The 21,744-nt window shown below is 35.6% G+C and overlaps 1 protein-coding gene and 1 long non-coding RNA gene across 6 annotated transcripts; both read right to left on the bottom strand.

Annotated features, from left to right (window-relative positions):
• Positions 1-849: 849 nt before the first annotated feature.
• Positions 850-4,876, bottom strand: LOC147505627 (PR5-like receptor kinase). Of its 3 annotated transcripts, none has more exons than XM_086558112.1 (4): positions 4,579-4,876; positions 4,424-4,485; positions 2,639-3,762; positions 850-2,384 (listed from the first exon to the last, which is right to left on the bottom strand). In XM_086558112.1, exons 3-4 carry the CDS (start codon positions 3,715-3,717, stop codon positions 1,736-1,738), a joined length of 1,728 nt encoding a protein of 575 aa, XP_086414238.1. In that variant the 5' UTR covers positions 3,718-3,762; positions 4,424-4,485; positions 4,579-4,876; the 3' UTR covers positions 850-1,735. The 3 variants fall into 3 exon arrangements, with proteins under 3 accessions (XP_086414238.1, XP_086414239.1, XP_086414240.1); XM_086558113.1 differs by having other exon boundaries at positions 2,639-3,572; XM_086558114.1 differs by having other exon boundaries at positions 2,639-3,572; positions 4,424-4,812.
• Positions 4,877-6,447: 1,571 nt separating this feature from the next.
• Positions 6,448-12,165, bottom strand: LOC147505626 (uncharacterized). 3 transcript variants are annotated; one of them, XR_015193420.1, is made up of 8 exons: positions 11,517-12,165; positions 10,891-11,225; positions 10,488-10,800; positions 9,806-10,035; positions 9,403-9,714; positions 8,188-8,314; positions 7,849-8,093; positions 6,448-6,831 (listed from the first exon to the last, which is right to left on the bottom strand). It is a non-coding gene; the product is annotated as an uncharacterized LOC147505626 (long non-coding RNA). The 3 variants fall into 3 exon arrangements; XR_015193422.1 differs by lacking the exon at positions 9,806-10,035; XR_015193421.1 differs by lacking the exon at positions 6,448-6,831 and having other exon boundaries at positions 7,457-8,093; positions 9,403-10,035; positions 11,527-12,165.
• Positions 12,166-21,744: the final 9,579 nt, after the last annotated feature.

The raw sequence follows: 21,744 nt of genomic DNA, 5'->3' as shown, positions 1-21,744 counted from the left end.
GTCACATGATAGAGTCGCAGAGTTAGAAGCGCATATTCTAGAAATGACATTGTCAGAATCACAGCGAGGGAGTAAATCAAAGAAAATGCAACTTGGCGAGGGTTCGAGTTGAAGTTAGTTTATTTATTAAGTTTAATGAATTATGTTTATATGAATTATGTTTGTTTAATGAATGAATTTTGGTTAGTTGAATGGATTTGTGGATTGTTGAGTTGTGGAATGAATGGTAATGGATTGTAGAGTGAGTGGAATGGAATGGATATGAATTTGTATATGAAAAGAAGAACAAGATTTATCAGTTTTTATGTCTGCCAGGTACAGATGGCAGAGTTTCTGCCGTCCGTCCATTTAATTAAAACGGGAGACATATGACATAGTTTATGCCGTCTATACATAAATAACTAACAGACGGTAGAAACTATGTCGTCCGTCTCTCGGAACTTATTATAGTAGCTGCTATCGAAGGTCTTAATTTTGGGTGAGTTTTTTACTCCTTCCAAATTTAAGACCTTTTTGGCAGCCCCATTAGAATGACATTTTTGTAGTTGAAATGTTATATAACCCTTTAGTAGCACATATAACACCCCATTGAACTTGCTATTGGCGTATACCTTTTCTTTCAAGGAGTGATATTGGTGGACTCAATTTAAAGATCTAGAAAGCACATCCTATATTCAGATTGTGGATTAGGCATTAGTCAAAGTGTAATATGAAGCATAAACTTCTTTAACCTTTATTAGTTTTCCAAACAATCACTAGTCACAGAAAAACTAAACCAAAAGCCAATGAATAAAAAAGCTAAAAGTAGCTTGCCTGTTCTGGCAGTCCATAGTCAAACACACACAATAAATAACTGAAATCTTCCAAATTAAAATCAATCTGTGTCTTTCATCAGCCCGAAAACAAACCTTGTATGTAAATGCCATTCTTTACCAGAAGGAGATAATAAACAAAGAGAGAAAAAGAAAACTGTAATTGCTGTGAGCAACATGAGATCATGGTTTTTTGGGTTGGTTTTGGTAAGTTTGTTGTTGGTAAATAACCATGTTTATGCAAATCTTGATAGTGCAAACCCTGGTCATCGTTATCCCAGAATTGATCGATGCAAACGTTATGGACCAACATATCCTGGATGCCCGAAAGCTCCACCGGATCTTAGCCATCCTCCCCCGCTTAATTGTCATGATATACATCGGTGTAAGAGTATTATTAACTGATGATGGTACCGATGGAATCAGCCAAACATTGGATAGATGGCGAAATAAAATCAAGCCATTTCTCATCTAACCGACTCTAATATAGTTATATAGATAAAATATATTGTGTTTTAAAATTGTTATATATATATCACTGCTTTTGTGTTGGCTTGACTTCCTTCCTTCCAAAATATTGGTTAAGAATATTGCCCAACTCTATTTGTGCAGACAGCTTTTTTTTTTCCGTGCTCTGTTTATTCCTTGCGAGATTATCATTAATTACTCATTATATACCGTCAGTGTGATTCATGTAGCAACACGAGTACATCACTAATTTCACTCACAATGCTCCACGGTTTCACCAGAACAACTATAACCTTTATCGTTCTTTAGTAGAACCAGTAATAGAGAAGCTCATGAGCTAGCTAGCTAAGTGGGTATCAGGATTTCTGAAAGTGTCCCACCGCATCAAATACCTTCCTACGACTCCTTTTGCAATCCATACACACAAAAAAAAAACCTCGATCCAGCACAGCCAATTACGCCTGAGATGCCTTTCGAATCCCTTCAAACAGAATCTCCAACTCGCCGTCTTTTTCCATCTGCATCACTTTCTCTCCACCACCTATAAACCTTCCTTTCACAAATAGTGCCGGAACTCTCATGTTCTCCCCCAACAACTCCCTCAGTTCCACTGCATAGTCTGGCTCTACCCAAGTGTCGCGCTCAATTATTTGAATTTTATAAAACTGCAACGTCGAACGGACCATGTTGCATTCCTCAGTGGTTCTTTTGATTGCCCCCATTGAAGTCGTGTAAAGAATAACAGATTTTTCACCTCCATGAGGACATATTTTTCCGAATTGTTTCAGTCTCATTTCTGATTCCCTTGCTTTACTAGTTCTGGAAGGTTGCGGCTTAGAACTTTCTTTCAGCTCTTTTCCAGTTAACTCAGATGTTTGAGTACTTGTGAAATGTGGAGAAAGATAATCCTTCTTAAAACGTTCATTGAGCTCGTTCTGGATTGATGCTTTAACATCTGAAGAGCTCTCTCCGGAACCAATGTTGACTATATTTCTTTTAAGATCAACTGGATTAATGCTCTGAAGGTCTGGAGTACTACTACTCGAAACGAATTCCTTATGGTTCGAATTCTCTTCTCGCCCTCCAATTGTTTTCTCCTGCAGGCTGAAAAAATGAAGGGCAATTATTAGTTGTTATTTTGCCTGTTTTGCACAAAATAAAATTTATGGATAGTTTTATATCACATGAAATTCACAATTTATCATATCACCTTTACTAGTTATTCAGAATGTTTTTCTTTGTCATGTGCCTACATAGTATTTGAACTTCATTTTACCAAATAACTTTGGTGCTCGATCAAAGTCAGATTGAGCATCCATGATTAATTTCATACAATGAGAAAAATCTCGTAAGTGTACCTTTTATCGGAGGCGGCCAACGTTGGTAGAGTACGGGTTCTTCTGGGACCACTGCTCAAGCTGCTTTCACCGGAAGACGAGTCATAATACGGAAACGGGTTTATTGTTGGCGGCTGAGGTTCTATATAACCCTCAAGCATCTTCACCACAGTGCTCATGGAAGGTCTCTCTTGCGGATTCCCTTGAGAACACATCAATGCAACCATAGAGAGTCTCTTTGCTTTTTCTTTGTTACTTTCCGCAATGCCACAGTTAGTTAGGACTTTGTCCAGTTGTCCGTCCACAAAATATTCCCAAAATTGTCCTGGAAACCAATCTTGGCCATCGTGATTCTTTTTCCTCCTCAAGATTTCAAATAACATCATGCCGAAGCTGTAAACATCACATTTGTAAGTTATTACTCTTGCTCCCATACACACTTCTGGGGCAGCATAACCCTCGGTCCCTCTGAATCCGCTCTGAGCGACTTGACTTACATTCAAGTTACAAAGCTTAGCCAATCCAAAATCTGTAACCTTAGGAGAAAGATTGGCATCAAGGAGAACATTAGCAGCCTTTATATCATGGTGAATTATTTTCGGATTGCAATTCTCGTGCAAATAAGAAAGCCCTTTTGCTGTATTAGTTGCAATATCATATAAGTCCAGCCACTCTACACTGTGGTGGTTCTTATACAAGATCTTATCCAACGAACCCTTCTCCATGTATTCATAGACAAGTGCCTTCATGTTGGCATCGAAGCAAAATCCGTAGAGTTTAATTAGGTTTTGATGGTAAGTCCTGCCCATTGTGCTCACTTCAGCCATAAATTGTTCTTTTGTTACATCCCGCTTTTGCATTACACCACCAGTCATGTTGTTTTTCAGTACTTTAACAGCAATTTGTGTACCGTCAGGAAATTGACCTCTATACACATCTCCAAACGCACCAGAACCTACGTTATCATCGAATTTTGATGTAAAGATCTTAAGCTGCTCATGTGAAAATAGTTGTGGTTTTTCTTTTGCTAGTTCACTCACGATCTTATTAATTGCTTCCAAGCTGTCATCGTCTTCTTGTAGACTTCTAGAATTCTTCATCTTTGGTGATATGATATAGCTACGAGTATAACTTTTGAACCAAGTCTAAGGCAAGAAAAGCAATGTATGAAAATGAGAGGGACTATTGGACAAATCTTCAATAGTAAACACTGAAGAGAAATCTTTTCTTCAAGGATGTGTTTGATAGCACAAAGAAAGTTTTTCCTGTAAATTCACTTTTTAGTAAATGAGAACGGTGAAACTTTCACCACCTTCAGGAACTGCTAGGCAGGATTCTCCTACTGAAGTTCTCTATGCAATTCCTATGTTTATATCAAAATTGTTCTTGAGAGGTCAAAAAATTTCGTTTTTGATCCTATATCTTATGAAACATACACACTGTAATTTATAGGAGTATGGGACAAAGTTGAACTCCTTGAGCTACTGTTCTGCGAATGAATATTTAGAGAAGGTAAATTCAATTTGAAATTAAATTGCAGTGTCATATGAAGAGGAATAGAGTTGAACTTTTTACGAGGGTGAAAGAGACCAAGTCTCTAAACACAAAGGATCCTAAATAGCTCTTATGAACCTTGAGTTTAGCATGATCTTCTGCTCATCTCACGGATAGCTTAAGATCTACTGACCCATGCATAACTATGTTGGTCAGGTGAACTTGATATACTTGAAGCCCAGGGAAGGACTGAAGGTACCTCTCTGCTAAGTATCTGGTATGTAATGAGTTTTACAGGGGACAAACGTGTACCTGGAAGGATTGACTAGATCAGCTACGTTTCAACAACCATGTCTGCTCCCATTTCTTCATACCTGTTAAAGAAGAGACGTTTACATTTTCTCTTACTGTAACTTCAGTTCATAATAATGGATAACAAATGAAGGCTTGCATAGTTGCATTCACACCTAAGAACCATTTCTGATCTCAACTCTAACGTCTCTGAGATTTGTGTGTTTTGTTTGGAATTTCATTTGTTCTTCTTTCACTTTGGACTAATAATTCCTCTGCAGGTTTGGAATTGAAGCAGGACAAAAAAAGCTTTGTGTATTTTTCTGGTTAAACCAACAGATTGTAAAACAAATAGGAGAGGCACGAACATATCGCCTAAACATGGGTTGTTGGCAATTGGAATAAGTTGAACTTGTTTATTTAAAAACACAAGACGACTTTTTAAGTCAATCGATTCACATCTTGAGTTTTACCAAGGAGTAAGGAATGGCATTTCTTTAATCTTACAGGCATAAGAGTTGGTATTAGTTGATTGAAAATTAGAACTAATTGCCGCTTTCACAAGGCTTCGTTCGTTATATATAAATCATGCAGAATGACCAGTTCAACAGTCCGTCTGTCAGTCTGTGCTATACTCGCGTTATTGATTTAAAGATCTAACATCGATTGAGATATTACGATTGTCCTTAAGCTCAAATGGGTTCTTGGTGCGCAACATATGGGAGGCTAATAATTCATTACGAGTATTGAGACCTCTGCTACGCGCTGGTTGTATTAAGGAAGTAATTATTTAATTAATTCAGGGAGGTACTTATGTATATATTTAACTGAGGGGGCATATTATCAGTAAAATACATAGACACTGTACGGTTTAAAATTTTGGCTCCGAAAGGTTCGTCTATCTTGCAGTGTAGAGGAGTTTTAAATACACCGGACTAGAGTTTTTCTGAATGTTTTATTATGTGGGGTATCGCAAAACCAATCTTCAAAACAGGGGGCAATCGCTAATTTACCCTTATTTTATCGATCCTGTTGCATTGAATTAGTGTGCCTCACTCGTCACAGAACCATCAAAACTAGTGTTATCAGGTGCTCCTGAAGGAATTATATAATATTACTGTTGAATCTATATCAGATATATAAATTCCTTCTATATTTTGAAGTAAAATTACAATCATATATTGAGACTCCACGCAATAAAAACATATTTGTGAGCTTGTTTCCCAATATATTTCTACAAAAATAAACCCTTTCATCCCAAAATCCCAAGAAGAGATTTCAAAAGGTGCTACTTTGGTAATCACTCTTTCAAAGCTTTAGTGCCAAATCACAAACAAAAGTGTGACACCGTGACATCATTTATGGCTGCTCTGTTCTTCATTTTGATAATTGTTGACTCACTGTAGACTAAACAAATTCTCAAAATAAAGTATTTCAACATTTTCAGCAAAACCATGTTCAACGTGCAGAAATATGAAACAGAAGTTAATTGTACAGCTCGTGTAAGACCCAGTCTTAAGTCTTGGAGGCTCGGGCAGAAGGTTTAATTTTGAGTAGTGATTGGAGAACCCTGACAATGACGCTCATGCTCGGCCGGCGTATTCCACACACAATGCTGCCGCAACAGCTAGCTTAAACAACAGTCAGCCACTAGGAGCCATTAGTGGTTTAACGGAAGAAAAACAAAAATGTAGTGCCATTTAGTATTTGAAAACCAACAGGCAGAAATAAAGCACTTCAGTTTTTCTCTCTGACAGTTTGACTGTATTTAGCTAAGTTAGAACAATAAGCTGCTTTTCCCTCGAGTTTAAGGTTTGGAATACACACATAAACTTCAATACGTAGCTTAAAACCATCTACATTTTAGTTCTAGCAAGCTAAGTACATTGTCTTTCAGCTGCTTTTGATGACTTCTTGGGACTAGAAATTACATGTCGTGAACTGCTAAACAGTGGTGTTGACTACAGTTCTCTAATATTTAAATGGTAAGGGGAAGTTCACATGCATGCACCTTATCCATGAAGGTAGGGGAGATGACAAACTTCTTGGCAGGATATCCAGTTAAAATCTTTACAGTGCAGGTTTAGCATGTACGTTATATTTATTACAAATTAATTGAACGAAGTCTTTCATTGATTCAAATAATACTATTAACAGAAATAGTTATATTTCTTTCAGCACCAACAATAGGAGTCCTTTTTCTCACACATTACACTTCTAATCATCTTGCTCTCTTAATTTGCAACTTTTTAAGTCCGTGTTGTTACTGAAACTGCAAACAGTGGCACATTAGCTCACCCAAGTGACAAGGCTCTGCTGCCCCTGAGGCATTGTAAGATCAAAAGGATTCCTCCCGCTCAGAAGCTCCAGAAGAATAATACCGAAACTATATACATCTGTCTTTTGCATTAACTGGGGACTGTGCGAACCTGAAGATTAAACATCAGCTTCGTCACGATAAGTCACAAAATTTGAAGAATCGGCAGAATATTTTTATACAATCGATACACCAATTGGTGTGATATTTTTTTGCAGTTATTGACAGAATGACCAAGATATGATTTTGAAACCGAGTTTTAAAGCCTATGTCGATTTAAGGGATTGACAACCTTGTTCCTCGCAAAGAACACAAACTTTCGCACAAGATTTCATAGAAAACCTTTCAACTCTAAATGGGCAAAAGGCTACAACTCAATTTATAACTTCTACAACTTCCAAAGTAGAAACCTAGTCTAAAACCAATTCTAATTAAAATAGAAACAGGTACATTACATTCGAAATTAAAATATACCCAAAGTAGAAATAGCCTAAAACACTTTAAAACATTAATTAAACTTTATAACTAAAATCCCGAAAAATAATAATATTAATAGTAACTAATTTGGGGATGATCTAGGGGCTGTAATACATCAATATATGTCGAACTTTCAGGGTTGCTAATTAAAATAGAAACAGGTACATTACATTCGAAATTAAAATATACCCAAAGTAGAAATAGCCTAAAACACTTTAAAACATTAATTAAACTTTATAACGAAAATCTTTATTAATAGTAACTAATTTGGGGATGATCTAGGGGCTGTAATACATCAATATATGTCGAATTTTCAGGGTTCTAACTTCTAAGTAAAGAGGCATGGTAGTCAAGGAGCTCATACTGAATGTACAATCTTGAAGACTCCTAAGTTGAAGGTGGAAGAGCATGATATGATGTATGACCTACATAAACTAAACAAAAATTAATCAAAAGTCAACCACATTCTAGCTAGGTAGATGATTTCTATGATATAGACTATGTCAATGCCCTTTCAGTTGATTGTTTGCATTTCCATAGTTGTGTTTCTGAACGTACGTAATATCACTGTTTCATAGAAAATTATAAAGTTTCCAAGTAAAGCTTTGGAAAGAATCAAAATGTCAAACAAGAATGGGTTTTAACAGCATACTCAGGTGCATGATAGCCATATGTTGCTACCACTCCAGAGGAAAGCAGACGAGGCACCATATCAGGAGCTAGGCTGGGGTCTGCAATTTTGGCTTTGAAATCTTCAAATAAGAGCACATTGCTTGATCTGATTTTACCATGTATTTGATTGCTCTTGTGCAGATATTCCAATCCTCGCTGCATCAACGGCAATTGTCACTCTCTGCATCCAGTCAAGCACAGGACCTGGTTGTGTACCTCGAACTCCTTTCCGAACCAGGTTCCAAAATAAATATTATATATGATATGCAATGTCAGTAAAGAAACTGGGGAGGGACAAAACAATCACCAAAAAGCATACCATGCAACATGTCATGTAAAGAACCCCTGGTTGCAAACTCATATGCTAAGACACGAATATTGCCTTCCACACAATAACCAAGCAACTGGACAAAATTGTCATGCTTCAACCTTGACGCCATGGAGACCTAAAGTCGGACAAGAAAGTGGAATGCTAAGTTGTATATTCAATTAAAAAAAGAAGGGTTCCACGGATATAAATTTGACAAGTAAACAAACTTTTCATCGTTAGTGCACTTAGAAATTCTAGGTTAGGTCTATTTTTCTATTTCTTTTCTTGTGACGATGATCTCTTAACTATAAAACCGGTTTTTAGGTTTAAGCCATATCGCTAATAGGGATTTTGGCTTAAGCCCCTTTTAGGTATTAATAGGTTCGGTCCTTTCTGTCTGTGGATGGAGGTTGGTACTTTTTAATGGCTACATATCCTTCTCGTGCTTGTCACATGATTTGGAAATATCACAATCTTATTTTAGGGGACATGTGATGTCATATCAACCGTCCAAATAAAGCGATCCACCGTTGTCTACCTACCTTCTTGGTCAATACATCAACCACCCACTACCACTATCCCACCACCACTGCTAATAACCTAAACCACTACCAGTTATGGTAAACCACAAGAACAAATCCTCCAGGATTGGCTGACATACCAAAACAAATTACAGCCAACAACAACTAGCAAAATACCCATTTCTCACTTTTGAAGGAATGGTTTTTGGTTTTGGTGTAAGAGAAGTGGTTTGGCAAGTGTCAGCGTCGATAAAAAACTTATCCACCACCTTTATCCCTCGTTTATTTTGATCACTTTTAAGGATGAGTATTCACTGTTTCTTCACTCATTTTGTTGATATGTCAGGTGCTAGAAGTGTTTTACTCTCAGTCAAGTGTTAGTCTTGGTACTTTACAGGGTTTTAAGTCCCACAATTAGTCTTGTTTCTTATTCCTTCCTTATTTAGTGAGAGTGAGTCATTGGTATTTGTTTACATAGCTAACAACAATATATCTAAGTGGTTTTAACTCTTTTGCTATTTAATTTTAATTTTTGATTTTTGTGGAGGGAGATTAATATTGTGAAAAAATAATGCCTAAAACAAACAAAAATAATAATAATAAATAAATAAATCTAAAATTTCTTAGTAACAGAGTCATGAGTTGGTTTATGTGTCAAACTAATGTATGTTTCAGAGTAACTACAGTGAAATTGGCAATGTACCTTGGCCAAAAACTAGAAGTCGGAAATGGATGAAGGATCTAGCTTTTTTATCGCCACAGCTTTTCCACTGTCTAGTTTTCCAGAATACACTGAAGCATAACGCCCTTCACCAATCAATGACTTCGACCCAAAATTGTTAGTCTTCTCTTTGAGTTCATCTAAAGTCAAAACTGTGGGAACTTCATTACTAGCTGGAGTGAGCTTCGATCCTTTCTGAGAGCTTCCAGTTTTTGGCTGGCCCCAACGAGGTATAAACAACAAGAGAGAACCCAGATTTGCGGCGTGGCACGTTGGAGATGACGGATTCATCATCTAACAGAAAAAGGTTTAACACAAGATTTATATTTATTACATCTAAAGGCTTTTAGCAGCATGCAACTTGGAATAGAGTTTGGCCCTGTACTTGCATAAACAATAACAGAAACTTCAACCCCGGCAGGACAACTCTCTTCCACTGATTAGAAAGTCGAATTTGATTCCGGTTCTTTGCTAATTATGGGTGGCTGCCTTGTAGCAATAACGACCTCTTCATCAGGTATAGAACTCATTACTTCAACTGTAGTGTCCTTAATAGGTTGTCTCACTGTGAGGTGTGAAGCATATTCCTTATGGGTTGAGTCCTCTTGATTCAGGCTGACATAAAATGATCAATTTAATTGTACATCAAACTAGAAAAGACCAAAGGTGATGTATCTTGTTGGTGGAAGCTTCAACAATTGATAAACATTAATAAGATTTAATAAATCAAACACCTAAAACTAGGGTTTATACCTTCAAACTAGAAGAACAATTCTCAAAGAATTAATATTCAATAATAACCAACCTAATAATGAAGGCCTAGATGATATAATAAACTCAAATTCTAAATCTGATCGGAATCCAAATAGGAAACCATCCTAAATCCTATTCCTAATTGAATTAGGAAACCAAATAAAATAGAAAGTACTAAATAACCTATTACTGATTTAATTAGACTACTAATTAAATGTACTTCCATAGTTACATGCTCATGCATCATAAGGTCTAACACAGCTTGCCTTTTATCAAATAAACGCAGCTTGCCAGCCACAGGATTAACTTTGTACCTCTCATCAAAGGTGGGTGAGACTATGGGGGGTACATTGCGAGTTCTCAAACTGCTTTCACCAGAAGAATAATCGTTGTAAGGAATGTTAGAGTTTGGCACTGCACTTGCGTAATCAATAACGGGATTTTCAACCCCGGGAGGACAACTCTCTTCCACTGATTCGAACATCGAATTTGATTCCGGTTGTCTTGTGGGAATAACGACCTCTTCATCATCTATAGAACTTATTACTTCAAGTGTAGTGCCCTTACGAGGTTGTCTCACTGAGGCATGAAGCATATTCCTTATGGGTCGAGTCCTCTTCATTCAGGCTGACATAAAAGGATTACTTTAATCATACATCAAACAAGAAAAGACCAAAGGTCTAACGCAGCTTGCCAGCTACAGGATTAAGTTTGTACCTCTCATCAAAGGCGGGTGATTCTATGGGGGGGGGTACATTACGAGTTCTCAAGCTGCTTTCACCAGAAGAGTAATCGTTATAAGGAATTTTAGAGCTTGGCACTGTACTTGCGTAACCAATAACAGAATTTTCAACCACGGGAGGACAACTCTCTCCCACTGATTTGAATTTCGAATTTGATTCCAGTTCTTTACTACTTATGGGCAGCTGTCTTGTAGGAATAACGGCTTCTTCATCATCTATAGAACTCATTACTTCAATTGTAGTGCCCTTAAGAGGCTGTCTCACTGTGAAGCTTGCTTCATATTCCTTGTGTGTATCCTCTCATTCAGGCTGAAAATAAAATGGTTTGTTGAAGTCTTACATCAAACAAAACAAATAGATACTGTTTATTAATTAATATAATATAGTGAGCAACTGAGCACCGGATTCACAAGAGAATCATCAACGGTCATAGGGTGAGTTTGTTTTGAGCCAAAACAAAGACAAGGAAAGGAGATAAGGGAGTGGTCCACTTGTGTGTGTGTGTTCATGCATGTGTTTTGGTTGCAAGAGCAAGGATGTGAGGTTTTTTCCAAATAAAGAGCACCTGACGCGTTCATAGAAGAAAAACTTTGTAAGTACCTGATTGTACCTTTTACCATATGCAGGTAAGACTACGAGGGGTAGATGCTGAGTTCTTGTGGAGCCACCGCTTATGATGCTTTCACCACAAGAAGAGTCATAATATGGAAACGGATTTAGACGTGGCGGCCAAGGTTCAATCTCACCCTCGAGCATCTTCACCACGGTGCTCATGGAAGGTCTGTCTTGGGGATAGCTGTGAGCACACGATAATGCAACCATAGATAATCTCTTTGCTTTTTCTTTATCATTCTCCATAATTGATAATGCCACATTCAACAAGAATTTCGTCCAACTGTTTGTTCTCAAAATACACCCAAAAGTTTCCTGGAAACCAATCTTCCCCATCGTGATTCTTCTTCCTCCTCAAGAATTCAAATAACATCATGCCAAAGCTATAAACATCGCATAACCTTCTGTTCCTCTGAATCGGCTCTGTGCGTGCGACTTGACTTACATTGATGTTACAAAGCTCCGCCAACCCAAAATCTGTAACCTTAGGAGAAAGATTCGAGTCAAGTAGGCTTTTATGTCATGGTGGATAATTGTCGGGTTACAATTCTCGTGCAAGTAAGGGATCCCCTTTGCTGTTTCAATTGCAATATCATATAACTGCACCCACTCTAGACGAAGGTGGTTCTCCATGTACTAATTGAGACAACAGATTTTAATCAAGTCAACAGTCAAGATTTAGACAATGATTAGTTATAATTAGTTTACAATTCTGTTTTACTTTAGTTAATCAGTTACAGTGACGTGTATTGTAACCGCCACATTATAAATACTCTAGCAATGTAACAGTTCATTCAATCAATCAATAACAGATTCAGTTTTTCATTCTGTAAAATTATCTTGGTATCGGAGCCAAACACCTTCAATAGGTGACGATCAAATTTTGAGGTGAGTCCTCATTATCAAAATCAATCTCTAAGGTTCAAATGGCACGAACAAATCAAGTCAATGTTCCTTCTTCATCGATCATCGATCGAAATCAACAAAACACCACAACTCAAATTGCTGATGCTTCTATTCCAGCTGAAACTACAATCAATGCCGCATTCGATGCTCAAATTCCGCCTTCAAGCACAATCGCTGATGCTCAATTCTCGGCTTTAGCTTCAAATCCAAATCGAGTTCAAACTCTCAAATTCATCCATCTTCCTTTCAAGAATTTGGTGGTTTTAACAATCAAAATCAACAAATTAATGGTTTCTTTAATCAGAATTATGGTTATAATACTCAGAATCCAAATATTCTTGGTTCTAATGGTGTTCTTGGTTCTAATGGCGTTCTTGGTTCATATGGCGTTGGTTCACATGGTGTTCTTGGTTCTAGTGCTGTTCTTGGAGCAAATGGTCAAGCTAATTCTTTTAGTAATCAAGCTGCAAGTCCAGTTAACATGATGAATATGAATATTCCTATGGTTGCACCACCACAACAATCAGCCTCATACTCTTTTCAGAATATTTCAAATATGGTGCCAATCAAGCTCAAGAAGGAAAATTATCTTCAATGGAGGTCTCTTTTTTTACCAATTTTCAATACATATGATCTTCATGGTCTTATTGATGGTACGATTCTTGTCCCTCCAAATTTTTACTCATAATAATGGAAATGGTAGCTTCACGAATGTTGTAAACCCAAATTTATATTGCCTCGGGTGAAAAGAGATCGATGCTCATGATTTGGCTTAATGCCACATTGTCAGAAGACTTACTTCCATATGTTGTTGGTTTATCCGCCTCAAGGTCTTTATGGTTAACTTTAGAGAAGAGATTGTCTACTATATCAAGGGCTCATGTTAGTCAACTGAAAACAAAGCTGCAAAACATAAAGAAAGGATCAACACCAATGAGTGAGTATCTTCAACGTGATCAAAATACTCACCGATAGTCTTCTTTCTTTCTTGGGATTCACTTAGTTGATGATGATGTTATCTTTCATGTCTTAAGTGGATTAATCGACGAGTATAAACCCTTTGCCACATCTATCGTAACAAGGTCTCGAATGATCCAGTTCAGTTAGATGAGTTACATGGTTTGCTTTTAAGTGAAGAATTAACTCTCAAAACAAGTAACGAGGGTTCTCGGTATGAATCTTGAACGATTCATCAAGCTTTTGCTGCTATGAATCAAGATCAAAGAGGTAGAGGAAATGGTCAAGGTAACAAATGAGGTAGAAGTTACAACAGAGGAAATTATAATGGACACAACTCGTGAAATGGTAGAGGCTATAACAATGGTGGAAGAAATTTTCTTGGAGAATATAATGGATCTAATGGCGAGGTTCCGAGGAAATTCAAATCACTACAATAACAATCCTTCAACTTCCAAGAACAATACAAGTAACAATACAAGGCCGCAGTTGTCAAATTTGCAATAAATTTGGACACATGGCTCTTGATTGTCACAATGTAATGAATCATAGCTATGTGGGGAGAATTCCACCAAACTAAATTAGCCATGCTTGCCGACTTTAATGAGACTTCTAACTCGATAATGGAGGTGCTTCTTCAAGCAATGCAACTCACTCTATCACGAATACAGTCATGACTCTTATTGGTATGCTGACACTGGAGCATCGACACATCTTACACCTGATCTTTCCAACCTTAATCTCCACACTGATTATAAAGGTTCAGATAAAGTCATGGTCGGCAATGGACAAGGTTTGCCCATTCTTAATACTGGTTCTTCATTCTTTCAAACTTCAAATTCTAATCATTCATTTCATCTGAAAAATATCTTACATGTTCCTAAAATCACTCATAATCTACTGAGTGTTCATAAGTTTGTTAGTGATAATAATTGTGTTTTAATCTTCTCTCCTAATGCTTTCTATGTCAAGGACATTGCATCGGGGAAGATTCTTTTCCAAGGGCCAACTGAAAATGGTCTTTATCCTCTTCGCTTTTCTCGAGCAATGAGTTTCCTTTTGCTTTTCATTCCAATAAAGTCATTTGCTTCAACTTGGCATATCGCGGCTTGGACATCCAAATCCCTGCCATTCTCGAGCAAACTCATTCATGGAAAGAGTATTCCAGTTCAAAGTTTAAGCAAAATATCTTTTTGTAATGCTTGTGCTTTGGCAAAAGCACCAAGTTACCTTTCTCTCTTTCTACTTGTAAAAGTGTAAATCCGTTTACAACTTTTACATGTTGATCTTTGGGGCCATCTCCTATTTCTTCTTGTAAAGGTTATAGATTTTTGCTACAATTGTTGATGACTTTACAAGATATACATGGTTCTATCCTATGAAATTCAAGTCTGAGTTTTTGTCACATTTCAATCTTTCAAGTCTATCATTGAAAATTTTCTTTCATTCAAAATAAAATGTGTGAGATCTGACAATGGAGGTGAATTCACAAGTAATGATTTTGAAGACTTTCTTTCTTCTTGTGGTATTATGCATCAATTCACATGTCCACACACACCCGAACAAAATGGTGTTGTGGAACGAAAACACAGACACATTCTTGATATGTCTCGAACTCTCATTGCTCAATCTTACATACCTTCAAAATATTGGGTAGAAATTTTCTCCACTTCCATTTATTTGCTGAACAAACTTCCTTCAGTCTCCTTGCATCATATATCTCCTTGGGAAAACTGTTTAAACAAACTCCGACATTATTCTCTACTCAAAGTTTATGGTTGTAGATGTTTTCCTTGGCTCAGGCCTTATACAGCACATAAGTTGGAACTTAGATCTAAGTCATGTGTTTTCATTGGATATTCTCTTAATCACAAAGGCTATAGATGTCTTGATCTATCAACTGGAAGGGTATATATTTCAAGACATGTGATTTTTAATGAGGCAGAATTTCCTTTCCAAACTCATACTAACTCCAATTTTTCTACTTCCTCTAATGATTTGCTTAACTCTTTTCACAAATTTCCTTCTGATAATATTGAGTCATCTTCAACTTTCATTTCTCCTTCTCAAAATTCAGACAACATTGTTACTACTTCACCGAAGTTACATCATCTTCTAAACTATCATCTCCTCGAAGTTACACCACCTTCCCGAATTTCATCTTTACCTTCGGTTCCTTTAAATGTTCACTCTATGAAAACCGTGAGCTAAAGATGGAATTTTCAAGCCCAAAGTTTTATACAAGCAAACATCCATTACCTCATGCTCTACATGCAACCTTATCTCAGTTACCATCTACTCCTACTTGTCATACTCAAGCAATGAAAGATTCTAAATGGAGAGATGCTATGGTTTCGTATCACAATGCTCTTTCGAAGACAGTACTTGGATATTAGTTCCACCATCTCCATTTTATAATCTAGTGGATAACAAGTGGGTCTTTAGATTAAAACAAAAGGCTGATGGTTCTATTGATAAGCATAAAGCAAGGCTTGTTGCAAGAGGGTTTCATCGAGAAGAGTGGAGTTGATTACAATGAAACCTTTTAGCCCAAGAGCTAAGCTACCACAATAAGACTTGTCTTCTCTCGGCCGCTCAAAGATAACAATTGGGACATAAAAGCGGTTAGATGTCTCTAATGCTTTTTGCATGGTCATTTGAAGGAGGAAGTATATATGACACACCCTAAAGTTTTATAGATCCGGAGAAACCTACCTATGTATGCAAGTTGTTAAAGTCTTTATATGGGCTCAAACAAGCTCCTCGAGCTTGGTATGAGGAGTTGTTTCAAGCACTTCTTAGCATTGGATTTCATACTTCACAAGCTGATCATTCACTGTTTATTAAGAAGGAGTCTACATCAATCACTTATCTTCTAGTATACGTGGATGATATACTTATTACAGGAAATTCCAATTCTGATCTTAATCAAGTCATAACTCAGCTCAGCAGAATATTTTCTATGAAATACTTGGGGTCTGTTCATTATTTCTTAGGCTTGGAAATTCACAGAAATCAGGATGGGCTTTTCTTATCTCAAACCAAGTATGTGTATGACTTGCTTCAGAGAGCTAATATGGTAAATTCTAAGCCAGTATCAACACCTATTTCTACTACATGCCGATTGGACAACACTGCAGGAGAATTACTAGCGATCCTACTACTTATAGGTCCATTGTTGGAGGTTTACAATATCTCACTGACAAGACTCGACATCTCTTTTGCATTCAATTTAGTGTGTCAATTTATGCACAATCCACGAACTTATCATTTGGAAGCAGCTAAGAGGATCTTAAGGTATTTAAAGGGCGGTATAACTCATGGTGTCTGGTTTAGAAAAGGATCACCGAATATTCAAGCCTATACTGATGCAGATTGGGGAGGATGTCCTATGGACAGAAGGTCTATAACAGGTTTTTGTATTTTCTTAGGTTCCAATTTAATATCTTGGTCTGCTAAGAAACAACACACCGCGAGCTTCGTTCCTCCAATCAAGCCGAAAACGATCATTGGCACACACAGCTGCTGAAATTTATTGGTTGTGCATTATGTTTAGAGATATGCATATTCCAATATCTCAATCTCCAATCATTCATTGTGACAACATCAGTGCAATATCTTTAGCCAAGAATCCAGTCTTTCATGCTCGTACGAAGCATGTCGAAATTGATTATCACTACATAAGGAGCTTGTTCTCAAAGCGGTTGTTCTTGAAATTGATATCTATGCACTAAAGATCAAATAGCTGATCTCTTTACCAAAGGTCTATCTGTACAAAGATTTGGTTTCTTACTTAGCAAGCTTTCAGTTATTTCAAATCCCTTCAGCTTGAAGGGGGGAATTGAGACAACAGATTTTAATCAAGTCAACAAATAAGATTTAGACAATGATTAGTTATAATTAGTTTACAATTTGTTTTACTTTTAGTTAATCGATATTCTGATGGCGTTGTAAAACCGCCACATTATAAATACTCTAGCAATGTAACAGTTCATTCAATCAATCAATAACAGATTCAGTTTTTCATTCTGTAAAATTATCTGTACTCATCTTATTAATTTGTTCCAAGCTGTCATCGTCCTCGTCCTCTTCTACTCTACTAAGATTCGTCATCATCTTTGATAACAGAAATGTATTGTTTCGTGTATTGTAAGTTGCAACACTTTTTAGAACTATTTGAATAGTAAATGAAAGCTTGCACGTACTTACCGGATGACCATTCTCATCTTCTCTCGGACTATCAAAGCTTTGCAAAGTCCTCCGGTTTAACCGGGCCCAACATGTTACAAAATCAAGAGAATATCACATTATCGCCTACAAAACTTGAAATTGTGTTATACGATGCAAGCACGAGACGACTTTCCAAGTCAATTGATTAGCTCCTTGGAAAAAAAATATATAGAGAACCGGCTCTATTTGTTGATTTTCAATATGTACTGAAACTATCTGTGAAGGTTAGATTTTTCGAGAGAATATGGGAAAATGGGGGGTTTGGTGTGGATTGACCAGTTCTCCGGTGAACTGGAATCAAGTCTGCCGTAGTTCCTCTTGATTGGTCATTTGAATAGTCAATGAAGATTGATCGTGGAGAAAAAATAATGCTCAGAGTCGAGATGATGATGTTCCCTCATCATTTATATAGCGTGTCACATTTGGTCATTTAATGCAATACAGTGCACGGCTGCTGTTAGCTGCCTTTCCATCTTAGTGTTACAACTAGATTTTGGACCCGGACATACGTCCAGGATCTATTAAATATTTTGTGGGCTGAAAATGTTTTACAAAATGTCTCACACACATTTTCGAATCAGAATATATTTTTATTGAAAATAAACCAAAATACATTAATGACCAACGATTATGGTGCATAAGTACTTGGAAACTAATTAAGATATCAAATTGAGATAGCCTCATCACTTTTTGGTTTAGGATATTAATCCGTAATTTTCAAATAGAATTATCTTAAACTCGATCTATCTTGTATAATAGTTTTATTATATTTATGGTGATTTAGCGGCAAATTTTCGAATCAGAATATATTTTTATTAAAAATAAACCGAAATACGTTAATGAGCAGCGATTATGATGTATAAGTACTTGGAAATTAAGGGATCAAATTGAAATAGCCTATTCACTTTGTGGTTTATGATATTAATCCATAATTTTCAAATAGAATTATATTAAACTCGATCTAGTTTGTATAATAGTTTTCTTAGATTTATAGTGATTTAGCGGCAAATTTTTGAATAAGAATATATTTTTATTGAAAATAAACCTAAAATATGCTAATGAACAGCATTATGGTGCATAAGTACTTGGAAACTAAGGGATCAAATTGAGATAGTCTATTCACTTTGTGGTTTAGAATATTAATCTGTAATTTTCAAATAAAATTATTTTAAACTCGATCTAGCTTGTATAATAGTTTTATTAGATTTATGGTGATTTAGCGGTAAATCATCACCGTTCGGCTTACGTACTAATGTGTACAAATCACTAAAACAGATTGATTGTTTCCATATCCTCAAATAATACACTACTCTCACTTGAAAAGATTTATCATATGAACGTGTCCTACGAACGGGTGCCGTTATATTAAATTATTCTAAAAAATATTAGCAACTATGCATAGTTATGAGATATGAAAATTATATTAATTACTCATTTAAATTTCTTGCACCACTCTCTATAAAAAGGAAGCACCAAATCTTGATAAAACTAATCAACTTTTTTTTTTATTGTTAGGTTTAATAATTGAAGTTTTGTGAGAATGCCCAATGCGGCGAAGATAATATTGAAGATACTTGAATAGCAAGGCATTCCCAATCACAATAAAAAGAATTATAATAAACATTACTTAAAATGCAAAACTATATTTGTCGAGACATTTATTTCCCCTACATAAAATACAAATATGTTTTAGGGTTATTAGTTCAATGCATTTGCACCAAGTTTATGATTTTCCATTAATTATTCTTTGATGTTAGTTTAATATAGTATGTTGCATCCCGTTTCTAATTTCTCATTAATTATTCTTTGAAGTTAGTACAATGCAGTTGCATCAAGTTTTCGATTTTCCAATTATTATTTGAGGTTAGTAAAGGTAATTACATCCACTTTATGATTTCCCTTAGTTATTCATTAAAGTTAATTCAAGACGATAGTTGCATCCAGTTTTTAATGTTTCGTTAATTAGTCTTTGAGATTAGTTCATTGCATTTGCATCCGTGTTCCAATCTCCGTTAATTACTCTTTGAGGTTAGTTCAATATATTTGCATCAAGTTTTGATTTCCCCGTTAATTGTTTTTCTAGGTTAGTTCGATAGTTTACAATTTCTATACAGGGGTTTGCATACATGTAAGAGTCTGCTTTATAAACTCACTTTCGTTTGGGTTCATAATTACTTGTAATTACTCATATGAAGGCTAAAAAGTGGATATTTATGCCTTGAGGTCGGTCGATGCAATTACATCCGACTTTTCGATTTCTAGTTAACCATTTTTTTGTTATTTCAATGCATTTGCATCCAATTTTTGATTTCCGTTAGTTAATCTATGATTTTAGTTTAATGCAAATTGCATTCAGTTTTTAGTTTTCCGTTAATTATTCTTTGAGGTTAGTTCAATGCAGTTGCATATAATTTTAGATTTTATGTTAATTGTTCTTTGAGGTTAGTTCAATGCATTTGCATCAAGTTTCTGATTTCCGGTTAATTATTTTTTGAGGTTAGTTCAATGCAGTTACATCAAATTTATAATTTTCCGTTAATTATTCATTTAGGTTAGTTCAGTGCAGTTTCATTCATTTTTTAATGTTTCATTAATTAGTCTTTGAGATTGCATTTGGATCCAGTTTCCAATTTCCTGTTAATAACTCTTTAAGGCTAGTTCAATACATCTGCATCTAGTTTCTGATTATTTATGCTTTGAGGTTAGTTCGATATAATTATATCCAGTTTTATATTTTCCGTTAACTATTCTTTGAGGTTATTTCAATGCATTTGCATTTAGTTTTCGATTTTCCACCAATTATTTTATGAGGTTAGTTCAATGCAGTTGCATTCGGTTTTTGATTTTATGTTAATTATTTTTTGAGTTAAGTTCAATGCATTCGCATTCAGTTTCCGGTTTCCCATTAATTATTATTTGAGGTTTGTTTGATGTATTTGCATATCATTTCCGATTTTCCGATAAATATTTTTCAAGGATTTGCATTCAATTTCTAATTATCCGTTAGTTACTCTCTGTCATTAGTTTAATGCAATTTGCATAAAGTTTATAATTTCCCATTAATTACTCCTTGAGCTCAGTTATGTATTTGAATCCAGTTTCCAATTTCCTTATAATTATCCAATGTGGTATGTAATACCAACTTCTACTGATCCATCTGTAGTGTCCTTGAAAACATGACATAAAAATTAAATTATGCTTAATTTACTATGTGGGATCATCGAAGATTATCTAGTTTCCGATTTCTCGTTAATTATTCTTTAAATTATGCATGACTCATTATGTGGAATCTTCAAAGATTATCTACTTAACGGTGTTGTTATATTAATTATTCTAAAAATATTTGCAAATATGCATAATTATTATATATTAATATTATATTGATCACTCAACCAAATTTCCTATAACGTGAAAACCTCACTCTCCATTAAAAAAAAACTTCGTCTTTTGATAAAATTCTTCAACTTCATTTTTTGTTTAATAATAGAAGTTTGATTGAATTTTTGTGAGATTGCCTAATAAGGCGAAGTTCATATATATTGAAGCTACTTGAATAGCAAAGAGTTCCCAATCATACGGAAAGAGATAAGATAAACATCATTTTAAATGCAAAACCATACTTATCGAGACATTCCCACAACATATAACCCAACTATGTTTTGAGATTAGTTTAATGCATTTGCATCTAGTTTCTGATTTTTCGTTATTTATATTTTGAGGTTAGTTCAATGCAGTTGCATCCAATTTCCAATTCCCATTATTTATTTTTTGAGATCAGTTCAATGCAGTTGCATCCAGTTTCTGATTGATTGTTAATTATTCTTTTCGGTTAGTTCAATACATTTGCATCAAATTCCCAATTTTCTATTAATTGTTCTTTGAGGCCAGTTCAATGCATTTGCATCCAGTTTCTGATTTCCCGTTAATTATTCCGTGAGATTAGTTTAATGTATTTGCATCAAGTTTTCGATTTCTCGTGTTTATTATTTGATAAAGTTGTATTTGTATCTAGTTTCCGATTTCCCATTAATTATTGTTTGAGGTTAGTTCAATGAGTTTGCATCCAGTTTCCGATTTCTCGTTAATTATTTATTAAGGTTTTGCATCCAGTATATTTTTTGAG

This window comes from Coptis chinensis, chromosome 4 (genome assembly GCF_015680905.1).
Source record: "Coptis chinensis isolate HL-2020 chromosome 4, ASM1568090v1, whole genome shotgun sequence".
In the NCBI taxonomy this organism is placed as follows: Eukaryota; Viridiplantae; Streptophyta; class Magnoliopsida; order Ranunculales; family Ranunculaceae; genus Coptis; species Coptis chinensis.
This window is presented reverse-complemented; position numbering and strand designations above follow the sequence as displayed.

Excerpts from the sequence above, each read along its gene's own strand:
- LOC147505627 (XM_086558112.1), bottom strand. The coding sequence starts at position 3,717 with ATGAAGAATTCTAGAAGTCTACAAGAAGACGATGACAGCTTGGAAGCA. Across the intron at positions 2,385-2,638 it reads TTGGCCGCCTCCGATAAAAG|CCTGCAGGAGAAAACAATTG; the intron begins GTACACTTACGA and ends TCATTTTTTCAG.